Source organism: Urocampus carinirostris, chromosome 7 (assembly GCF_059441175.1).
Source record: "Urocampus carinirostris isolate Australia breed hairy pipefish chromosome 7, RoL_Ucar_1.0, whole genome shotgun sequence".
Classification (NCBI taxonomy): Eukaryota; Metazoa; Chordata; class Actinopteri; order Syngnathiformes; family Syngnathidae; genus Urocampus; species Urocampus carinirostris.
The window spans coordinates 4,803,535-4,815,161 of NC_142355.1; the positions used below are offsets into that span (position 1 = coordinate 4,803,535).

General features: G+C 44.0%; 1 protein-coding gene across 2 annotated transcripts in view; it reads right to left on the bottom strand.

The window, feature by feature from the left end:
* The window catches only part of grm3 (glutamate receptor, metabotropic 3), a 104,584-nt gene that overhangs the window by 10,838 nt on the left and 82,119 nt on the right, over positions 1–11,627 (bottom strand). For both annotated transcript variants that reach the window (XM_088339577.1, XM_088339578.1), the window contains 2 exons: positions 1,463–1,705; positions 1,202–1,391 (listed from right to left, as the gene is read on the bottom strand). In XM_088339577.1, coding sequence (XP_088195703.1) covers positions 1,202–1,391; positions 1,463–1,705 — 433 coding nt within the window. The remainder of the gene's footprint in view (positions 1–1,201; positions 1,392–1,462; positions 1,706–11,627) is intronic.

An 11,627-nucleotide genomic window follows, 5' to 3' on the forward strand; every position in this document is an offset into this window, starting at 1 on the left:
TCGTCAGATCATTATACAAACTGTTGCCTTCAGCTCAGAAAGCCTTTTCGTCCGACTCCATTTTTGCCCTGCTTTTTTCTGAATGATCTTTGCTGCCAACCTGTTTCCGGACCTGACTACGCCCCGTTCTGCCTGCCTGTTACCTGACCTGTTTTGTCCCGTTACCTGCCTGCCTCCTGCTACTGACCTCGCTTTCGAACTCGGCACCGCCTTTGATCTCCAGTCCCGGCCAACGACTTGCTATTCCCGCCTGTTTCCGATCCTCTTCGCCAGACACGGAAGTGTCGCGTCCGCACCGCTCGCTCCTTTTGTCCGTCAGCCATTGGATCGTGGAAGCAAGCCTTACCCTCCCTCTTTTTCAATAAAAGTTGAGAAAACGAGCGCAATTGGGTCCTGTGTAAGTTTCTGATCAGTGACAGAATTGCAGCTGAAATGATCAGCAACAGTGTGCAATCAAAGAACAGAAGCGTGGTTGGCAAGAAGTGACAATGATGTAATAGTCAAACCACAAACAGTGCGCAATAATAATCAAAATAACCAAACGGCATCCTATAAAATCTCCTTTGCAGGTGTCCAATAAAAAGAAAACACATTAGCTATGTACCATTTAATAAAAATTAAGTTTGAAAACATTTTACACATTGTGTGTCTAGAACACTTTGTTCCTGGCTTCAGTTGAGAAAAGACAGCATGGGGCCAACCTTGTTCACCAGCACATTTTAGAAAATTCCATCTCTCAAGTGTATTTTTGTTCTCTTTTTATGTTGAAGGATTTTTTACATTTTACTATAAAGGATTTTATTCGATTAAATACAAGTTACATTTATCGAGTGCAATGAAGATTTTCACTGAGTAGGCGTCAGGTCATGCTTTTCCAAATGAGGAATGTTTTGGCTCCTCTACCTTTCTTTTCCCCCTCTCTCACAAATTCTTATCTTTTGTTTCTCATGCTTTCTCCCTCTCTCTTTTTCTTTCTCTGTCCCGCCCTCTCTCCTTTTCTCTCCCTCTTTCTCTTATTTCTTTATCTCTTTTTCTTTCTCTTTAATCTACTAGCCCAGCCCCAGACAGAATGTTTGTTCTATCTTGTGGCCCCCGAGTTAAAATGAGTTTGACACTCCTGGCGTAGACCTTCGTCATACCCTAAATAAGTGCAATCGTATCGTTTAATCGAGGTTTTAGACCAGGACTATCCATCACTCACCCCACACAGGCGATGGTAATGGGTCCGATGGCCCAGGCATCTTCCCACATGATGTAGTCCTCAGGGAGATCGTAGCAGGACGTCAAGTCGTCTGTGGGCCACTGACCCGGAGCGCAGGGCGAGCACGTGAACTCATCAGCCAGATACTCGTGAGGTTCGCAGGCAGTGCAGATCCAGCAGCAATACTCACCTGAGGTTAACGCAAAACAAAATTGATGCCGGAATTTGGTTCTATCCCATTCTGATGGTCTGCTCCCTCACCCGCCTGCATCTTCTTCATCTCGTTGCGTTCGCAAGGGTCACTGCACTGTGAGGTGGGCACCGCCTCGCCAGGCCACTGAATCAGGCCGCCATTCAGACTTAGACTCTCAGCCCAGTCTCCCACCGGCACGTACGCGTAGCGCTCGCCCGAGCGCTGGTAACTGAAAATGTTGTAGCGGCCCACGCCATCGCCCTGGGAATCAAACTTGACGGTCGTCTCGCTGCCGGCGGGTGAGAACGGGCCTGAGGTAGAAAAACAACTTATTAGTGTAGGGCAGGGGTCGGCAACCTATGACACTGGTTAACCCCAGCAGTGGCACGCGAGCCCACGACAAAAAATAATAATGATTGTTTTTTAAAAATGCGCATTTTTACCTGAAATTTAGACATTTTCAGTTGCGCCCAGTGTTCCCTCTAAGCTGCGCGCGTGCGCAATTGCGCACTGCCTGTACATGCTCAGCGCACAAGAAAATCTAGCCAGCGCAATGTTCTCTTTCAGATGCGTGTGTGAGTTTTTCGAGAACCGGCTTTTTCGGCTCGGCTCACTAAAAGGAACCGGCTCTTTCGGGTCCTAAACGGCTCTTCAGGTTGTTTTTGCTTCTTTCATCCCTATATGACCAAATATTATAATATATTGAGTAAAGTTAGTAAAGTTTGTCGAGAACCGGCTTCTTCGGCTCGGCACACTAAAAGGAACCGGCTTTTTCGGGTCCTAAACGACTCTTCAGGTTGTTTTTGCACAAAATGACTTAAAGGAAGGGGCAATAGAACAAAAAAGAAAAAAATACCAAAATGAAATAGTAGTGAAAAGCTGAGAAAAAAAGAAACAAAAGGAAGAGAAAAAGGAAGGACAATTTCAGAAAAAAGCCAGAAAAAAAAAAAGAAAGAAACAAAGGAAAAAAAGTAAATAGAAAACAAAAAGAAAAAAAGTAACAGCCAGGGAAAAAAAACACAATGAGATTTTTATTAAAGGGATTAAAAAAAATAGAAAAAAACAGCGAAAAAGTAGAAAAAGTGTGTGTTGCATTCAAATAATTTCCAATTATACCAAGTCTTGTTGCCAACATTGTTTCATTCCACTTTAAAAATGTGATTAAATACAGTTGTGTAACCGACTAAATAAGCCCCCAAAAATGTTAGTATTATGCGACAAAAGATACTAGGAATAAAATAAATGGAAATCTTGTGAAAGAATTGTTGTAAAAACAAATGACGTTTGTAGGCCCTGCAACCTTTGCAATCGTACATTAGTCAATACATTCAAAAGTGAAAACATTTTTTGGATTGCCGGAAACTCAGCAAAATGTAACGTAGTGTCAAATTTTGGACATGTTTGATAATGACTTAGTTGCCACACTTGGGATTGCTGTTGCTCACTGTTGTTTCAAGCATTGCTCACTGACTTTGTGTGAACGCTCAGACCCGTGGAAAATTACAGGGAACTTTGGTGAGTGCACGTCTGCACCGCGCCTCGCAGAGGAGAGCTCCGGGTTTTAACCCAGCCAACGAAACAAACACGCGCGGTAAATGAACGAATCATGACGGCTCCTCGAGCGAAAACATCTCGTTCTTTCCAGCCAGCGTGGACGGACGAATAAGGCTTGGTGCAAAAAAATGACCGTGCTGTGTTGTGCATTATGCCTCGAGAGCTTTGTACGTTGTAAGTGTTAAACGTTATCACGAGACGAATCATGGACATGAATTCAAGGATGAGTCTGACAAGGCGCAGACATTAAAACGCGCTGTGTTCAAGAACGGCCAACAAACACAGACCCTGAAAACCATTGTCACCGCTAAAAACACTATCACATTGCTCACTGCGTAGGAAAGCACATAAAACCATTTACTGATGGCGAATATTTTTAAGAAGCCTGTGTGTGCGTGTGTGCCTTCTGCTTTGCTGCTGTTATTTCAAGTTTTGATATTTTCTGCAACAAGATATTATTTATGAATGGTATGCTAGCTGTCCATAGCACTTGTTTTTGATTGTAGTTCATTGTTAATGAAGAATGGTTGATTCCGATTAATTCTTGTGGCAAAAAGTTGAAGTCATGGATTCATTTTTTAGATGATTGATCAACAAGAATAGTGGAGGATAAATTGGTCAGTTATACCAGTGCTTTTCAACCAGTGGGCCGGGGCACACTAGTGTGCCGGGAGACCTTGTCTAGTGTGCTGCTGGAATTTGCCCAATTTTATTTTTCCCAAAAATCAGGCCATTATTCAGTATTTTTGCAATCTTCAGACGAGGAACTGTAATAGTCATCCATATCAGTATGTGGCAGTCGATTTTTATTTACTTTTTATATACTAATTATCTGCTCATAAGGTAGCAAACGACATTTAAAAACTATGTGTGTATATATATATATATATATATATATATATATATAGGGCAGCGTGGCGGTGCAGTGGTTAGCGCATGTGCGGCACAGTTCTAAGGTCTTGGGAACCTCCTGAGTGGGTTCAAATCCAGCTACCGGACTTCCTGTGCGAGTGTCTGATCTTGCTAGGGAATACCCCACTGTCCTCCTGCGCCTTCTGCTGACCACCACAAAGGTATGAAATCCTATTCATAATTCTTTTCTTTATCCTTTTTTTTTTATTTTTACACATTCATGTTAGCGTAATCTTTCGTACGGTAAACATTCGGGGTGCTGGAACGGAGCCCAACTTTCAGGGTGTTGGAACGGAGCACCCTTTCCAATGAACCGCTCACCACTTGTTGTGCTAAATGACTTGTAAACGACCTGATTTTTTCATTTTTACACGTTCATGTTAGCGTCATCTTTTGTACGGAAGATTACGATAACGCGGACGTACGATTAGCCTGGGTTAGGTTTATGTTTTCGTTAAACATTCAAGGTAAACATTCAGGGTGTTGGAACGGATTAAAACGATTTACATTATTTTGAATGGGAAAAATGATTTCGGTGATCGAACAAATCGGTTTTCGAACAGGGTTCTGGAACGGATTATGGTCGAGAACTGAGGTTCCACTGTATTTCAGTTTGGGACAAAACTTAAGTGGGTTACCTTTAAAAAGAGACTGAAACCATCCATATTCTCCAAACGGCTCAAGGTCAGCATTCAATTTACGTTGAGTACGTCTTGGGATTTTAGGCGAACAGGAACATCTCATCTCATCGCATTAGCTGCACCGCTTATCCTCAGTAGGGTCGCGGGGGTGCTGGAGCCCATCCCAGCAATCATCGGGCAGTAGGCTGGGGACACTCTGAACTGGTTGCCAGCCAATCGCAGGGCACACAGAGACAGACAACTCGCTCGCTCATTCACACCTAGGGACAATTTGGACCGGCCAGCCCACCTGAAATGCACGTCTTTGGAATGTAGGAGGAAACCGGAGTGCCCAGAAGAAACCCACGCAAGCACGGGGAGAACATACAAACTCCGCACAGGAAGTCCAGTAGCTGGATTTGAACCCACACAGGAGGTTCCCAAGACCTTAGAACTGTGCCGCACACGCGCTATAACCACTGCGCCGCCGTGCTGCCCGCGAACAGCAACAGTAAGGGGTTAAATAATTTGCAATTCTCCCCAAATGGCTAGATTTTTTTTTCTTTTTCTAGCCGAGCCCACCAAATTCTACAGCAGTGGAGGTAGTAGCGTCAGGGGCCCCGTTTTTGTCTCAGTTTGCAGACAGCGCAACTTTGCTCGTCGTAATAAAGTCCGGCCTGTGGTCCATGAGGCTGAAAAACTGACAGCGAGACGTTTTCATCAACTATTTGCAAGCAGGCTATAAAAGGCCTGCTATGCTTGGCCATGTCTGCCTCTATCAATGGACTGCAATCTGTCCCCGAGGCAATATCGGCACCAAAAAAACAAAAAATCATGGCTCCGCGATGAGATCTGACAACACCTCATGCCGAAACGTGTCGTTAACAAAGGGCCCGTAAAATCATGGAGGCGTGGAGACGGAGCATGAGATCTTTGGGTTTCGTTCTCGCCGCCCACTCGCTGATGGAATTGGCTCCGGGGGCTTGTCTGTGAGGGCTACGCTAAGGAAAAGCGCCAAATTGGTTTGTACACAAGTTGTTAGGACAGGATTAGCGTGGACCCCGAGGACATCGAGGGAAATTGGAACATTGGCAGCCGGCAGAAGCGGCAATAGAAGCCTGCCAAAAATAGCGGGGACCTAAAGGTGAATGAACAGAAGATCAGGGGTAGTCGGACTTGATATGACCCTAGTTGTGCCTGTCATGAGAATACATTAGCTATTTTTAGGTGGCCACTTTTTGTGTTTTTGGTTTACCGTAAATTCAGGACTATAAGCCGCTACTTTTTCCCCAAACTTTCAACCCTGCGGCTTATTCAGTGATGCGGCCAATTTATGTCATTTTTCTAACGGCCGCCAGCGGCGCTCGGGTACAAAAGATAAGATTTAGATCGGTGGAGTATATGCGCAGAGGAAGACTGCAACTTCTTAGCTTGACTAGCGGCGAGAAATCTTTTACTAAAACTGGCCGCATGCGAAAGCAACTTTTTCGCAAGTCTGCCAGTGGATCTCGACAGCGTGGGGCAGCATAAAAAAATCCGCCATCACCAACGGGTTCCGAAAAGCCGGTCTGCTGCAAGTGAGGCTGCGGGAGCATGGGACGACGTCTATATGACACTGTTTCTTTCCGACACTGAGGAAGACGATTTTGATGGCTTCAGTTCTAAGGAGAAAGATGAGGACGGTTTACCGTGATTTTTACAAGTACGGTATGTTTTTTTAACAGACCCGTTTACTGTGTTGCGAGCGTGTTGCTAGCGTGTTGCTACCTGTCACAGGCACCGTTTGGGATGAAAGTTATATTAGTATTAAAGCTTTGAAAACTCTCTCGGTGTACTGTCTTTTTTTGTAAATATGTGTAACTATGTATAATATGTATTTGCAACTGTATATTTTTGTAATGTATTTATTTGAATTTATTTCGGACACTTATTCCGATATTTTTCGGACGGGCGAATTAAAAAGAATGGGCGTAACAAACGCGGGCTGACGGGAAGTGGGGACCGGTAAAGGTGAGTGTTTGTGGACACGGCGGACAATAGTGGATATATATTTTTCCCACCCTTAACTTTGGAAATATACACTTTTTTCTTTGGATTACTTTCAACGGGACCCTGACTCTGTCGGTCTGCAACAAACCTTAAGTACCGGTATCATTTTACATTCATTTAGTCAGCTGTGATTTTTGGACTGTGTACTTTAATGAAGGATATTCAGTTACAATCGTGAGACTTAAAGTCGGGTCTGGGTAAATTTTGTATTACATTTTTTTTATGTGGGCGCATGCGGCTTATATACAGGTATACAGGTGCGGCTTGTGTAAGTACAAAATCGGTTTTCCTCTCGAAATGTGGTGGGTGCGGCTTATAATCAGGTGCGCTCTATAGTCCGGAATTTACGGTAGTTCCATAGATTTCTAGTCCAGCATTGGCATCTATTCCATTCTATTTTCAGAAGATGTTTTAAGCCTCTGTTGTTCGCAGTTTTGAAACTGTTTTTGTTGTTTATTTTGTATTCAACGCTATTTTAAAATTCAAAGTAGCAATAGCTCAGGAGGTAGAGCTCTTGTCTTGGGATCAAGAGATCGCAGTTCGATTCCCGGCTCCTTCGTGTTACATGTCGTAGTGTCCTTGGGTAAGACACAGAACCCCTAATGCCCCCAATAAACAGGTTGGCGCCTTGCATGGCTGCACGGCCGCTATTGGTGTGTGAGTGTGGGTGAATGGGTAAGTGTGAAGCACATTGTAAAGCGCTTTGGAAAGTCTTCATTGACTTGAAAAGCGCTATAGAAATGCAGATCATTTCATTTTATTTCATTATTTTGTGACTTTAAAGAAGTGGTACGACGTTTGGGTAAGGTTGATAGGAGAAAATGTATTCTATTAAGTCCAAATATTGGGTTCAAAGAGCCTTTAGATTATTTTACAACTGCGCCTATCTGCTTTCATTGTACTCTAATCGAAGCTGTTTGAGACTCGTGACACATTAGGAAGCAGGGAAGTAGGGTGGTGGTGGTGGAGGGTGTTTTCATGCTTGTACTGGCTGTTTTCTGTTAGCATGATAATGGTGAGGGTAAGAAAAGGACTGTTTCAAATGCATTCAAAACGCCTAACCCAAACCCCATAAATGTCATGTCCTGCACGGTTGTCATGGCGCCCAGCTGGCCCCGCCCCTTGACACCGGCTGACCTGCATTTCCTGATTACTCCTATGGGTACTTTTGGAACTGCCCTTTGCCAGATCGTAGTTTTCCCTTGTTGAAAACCTGTTCATGCCTGTTTGATACCTGTTTATTCTTGTTGTGCTTGTTGGACTTTGTTGCACTTCGGTGTAACATTCTGAGAGATTCCTGCAAGTTCTGTTAAACGCCTAGTCTGTAGTTTTGCCTGCATTTGAGCCTGCTTTGTTTTGTTTTTGGTCCGTTTGTGTGTTGGACAACTTTTCTTTCTCAATTAAAGTGACAGATCGTCTACGTAAATGGGTTCCAACTTCCTGCTTCCCGACCCGCTTCGTGACAATAAATGAAGCGTTTATCCGAGAGAGTCTAAGAAATGCACCTGCCACACATGCAAGCTGCATGAGTGAGGCTGCAAATTCTGATTTAAAAAAGAAGATGGCATAGCAAGTAGAACATTCCGGACAGGGCCTTTGAGGCTTCGTTGAACCTTACTGTAAGGTACACAAATACACATTTTATATATACATATATATATATATTATATGTATATAGTATGTTACTGATTGGAATGACACTTCTCACCCTTCCTAGTAAGGGTTACTGGAGAGGAGGGTCCGCCAGGAAGTCGAATCTCGGATTCAAGAGAAGCAGTGTGGTTTTCGTCCCGGCTGTGGAACAGGGGACCAGCTCTACACACTCTGCAGGATCTTTGAGGGTGCACGGGAGTTCGCCTTTCCGTTCTAAGAAGAAGATTTGAAGAAGGCATTCGACCGTGTTCCTCGGGAAGCCCTTTGAAGGGTGCTTCGTAATTATGGGGTACCACACTGTCTTACCCAGGCTGTGCGGTCCCTGTATGCCTGGTGCCAGAGTCTGGTGTACATTATCGGCAGTAAGTCGGATTCGTTTCCAGTGGTGGTTGGACCCTTTGTCACTGATTCTGTTCATAACTTTTATGGACAGAATTTCTAGACGCAGCTGTAGTGGCGAAGGAGTCTGGTTTGGGGGCCTCAGCATTGCATCTCTGCTTTTTACAGATGATGTGGTGCTGTTGACCACTTCAGGCCTTGATCTTCAGCTCTCACTGGAGTGATTCGCAGCCGAGTGTGAAGCGGCCGGGATGAAGATCAGCCCCTCTAAGTCCGAGACCATGGTACTCAGCCAAAAAAGGGCGGCATGCTTCTTCCGGGTTGGGGATGAGATCTTCCCCGAGTTCAAGCATCTTCGGGTCTTGTTCACGAGTGAGGGTAGGATGGAACGGGAGATTGACAGATGGGTCGGTGCAGCGCCTGCCGTCATGCGGACCCTGTACCGGTCCGTCGTGGTGAAGAGGGAGCTGAGCCGAAAGGCAAATCTCTCGGTTTACGGGTCGATTTACGTTCCTACTCTCACCTATGGTCAAGAACTGTAGGTTATGACCAAAAGAACACAATCCCGGGTACAATGGTTTCCTTCACAGGGTGGCTGGGCTCTCCCTTAGAGATAAGGTGAGAAGCTCAGTTATCCGGGAGGGACTCTGTGTAGAGCCACTGCTCCTCCGCATTGAGAGGAGCTAGTTGAGGTGACTCGGGCATCTGCTAAGGATGCCTACTGGACGCCTCCGTCGAGAGGTGTTCCGGGCATGTCCCACCGGCAGGAGGCCCCGAGGGCGACCCAGAGCATGCTGGAGAGACTATGTCTCTCGGCTGTCCTGGGAACGCCTCAGGATCCCGTCCAAAGAGCTGGAAGAAGTGGCTGGGGATAGGAAGGTCTAGGTTTCTCTGTTAAATCTTCTGTCCCCGTGACCCGACCCCGGATAAGCGGAAGATAATGGATGGATGGGTGGACGTTACTGATTTCATTTTTAATGGATTACATTTTTAAAGCAATCCTCCAAACCCTGTTTATTCTGAGAGTCTTTATAAAGCTCCTGAAAATATTCTATGAGACAGTTGTGGCAAGCGCCCTCTTCTATGCGACAGCGTGTTGGGGAGGCAGCGTCAAGAAGAAGGATGCCTCTCGTCTCAATAAACTGGCTAGGAAAGCGAGCTCTGTTGTGGGCAAAGAGCTGGACAGCCTAACAACAGTAGCTGAGAGACGGGCAACAGTAGCTGAGAGACAATCATGGACAATCCATCGCATCCACTACACAGCATTATCTCCAGACAGAAGAGCAGTTTCAGCGACAGACTGCTGTCACTGTCTTGTACTACGGACAGACTGAAGAGATCTTTTCTTCCTCATGCCGTGAGGCTCTTTAACTCTACCCGGCAGAGTAAAAGCCCACAGTAAACCACACCACCTACATTGCATATTACCGAATCTTATTGCAATATGTATTCTGTGTAGCACTATTTAGTTATTCTATATAACACGCTACAGTGGGCATTTGCACGTCACACTGGGTATTTGTATATTGTATAATTTTTGTTTTATTATTGTATTGTTCTCAGCGAAGGGATGCTGCTGGAAATGTGAATTTCCCTTCGGGGATGAATAAAGTATCTATCTATCTATCTATTACATGTTTACCATGGAATGCCATGTAATGAAATGAAATGAAATGATATGATCTGATCTGCATTTATATAGCGCTTTTCAAGTCAATGAAGACTTCCCAAAGCGCTTTACAATGTGCTCCACGTAGGGCGCTAACCTGCTGATTGGGGGTATTAGGGGTTCAGTGTCTTACCCAAGGAAACTTCGACATGTAACACGGACGAGCCGGGGTTCGAACTGGGATCCCTTGATCCCAAGACGAGCGCTCTACCTCCTGAGCTACTGCCGCCCATGTCTAATCCTTTTGCATGCAGTGTTTTACCATGTTGATATCAATGACTCTCCTATTCTATTCTAATCTATTTTATTCTATTCTATTCTATTCCATTGTGCCTCCCTCCAGCAAGTGACATTTGCCATTCACATCAAAGCAGACTGCTGGCTCCGGTAGGCGGACAACACGGCGCAAGCTAGTCAGAACCGAGCATGTGAGTGGCATTTAAAATGAAGCCTCGGCTACTACGAAAAGCTGCTCCAACTGTGGCTGGAGTTGGGACTTTTATGAAATCCATAAATCACCCTGACATCATAACCCTCGCGTCGTTGTCACAGGAAATTTTACTTGTCAAATCTATTTCAGAGTTTGGGGGGTTGGCGATAAACGTTGGGGTGACAGCTAAATGAAAATGGTTTAAATAAGCGCTGATAATAGCTGCAGACAAGGAAGAGGAGGAGATATGAATCCATTATACTGCCAAGTTGGCAGATAATAAAGTATGTTAATCACACTAAGCAATAAAAATATAGGCCCGCCACCACACACACACCAACAATGTTCCCTGTAATTTTCCTTACGGGTCTGAGCGTTCACACAAAGTCGGTGAGCAACGCTTGAAACAACAGTGAGCAACCATAATCCCAAGTGTGGCAAGATAATTAATTATAAAACATGTCCAAAACCTGACATTTTGCAGAGTTTCCGGCAATGCAAAATTATTTTTCTCTTTTGAATGAATTATGAACTATTGCAAAGGTTGTACGGCCTTGTTCTTAAAATTCTTTCACAAGATATCCATTTCTTTTTATTTCCTGATATATTTTGTCGTATAATATTAACATTTTTGGAGGCTTATTTAGTCGGTTGCAAGATACAGAACTGTACTTAATCACATTTCTTAGTGGAAGTACAATGTTGGCAACAAGATTCACTTGATATAATTAGAAATGATTTGAATGCAACACAAACTTTTTCTTCTTTTTTTCTGTGTTTTTTTCTACTTTTTTTTAAATTCTTTAAAAAAAAAATCTTATTGTGTTTATTTTTTCCGAGCTGTTACTTTTTTCTTTTTGTTCTCTATCTACTTTTTCCCTACGTTTCTTTCGTTTCTTTTTATCTAGCTTTTTTCTAAATTTTTCCTTCTTTTTTTTCTCAGCTTTTCACTACTTTTTTATTTTGGTATTTTGTTTCCTTTTTGTTCTATTCCCCCCTTCTTTTAA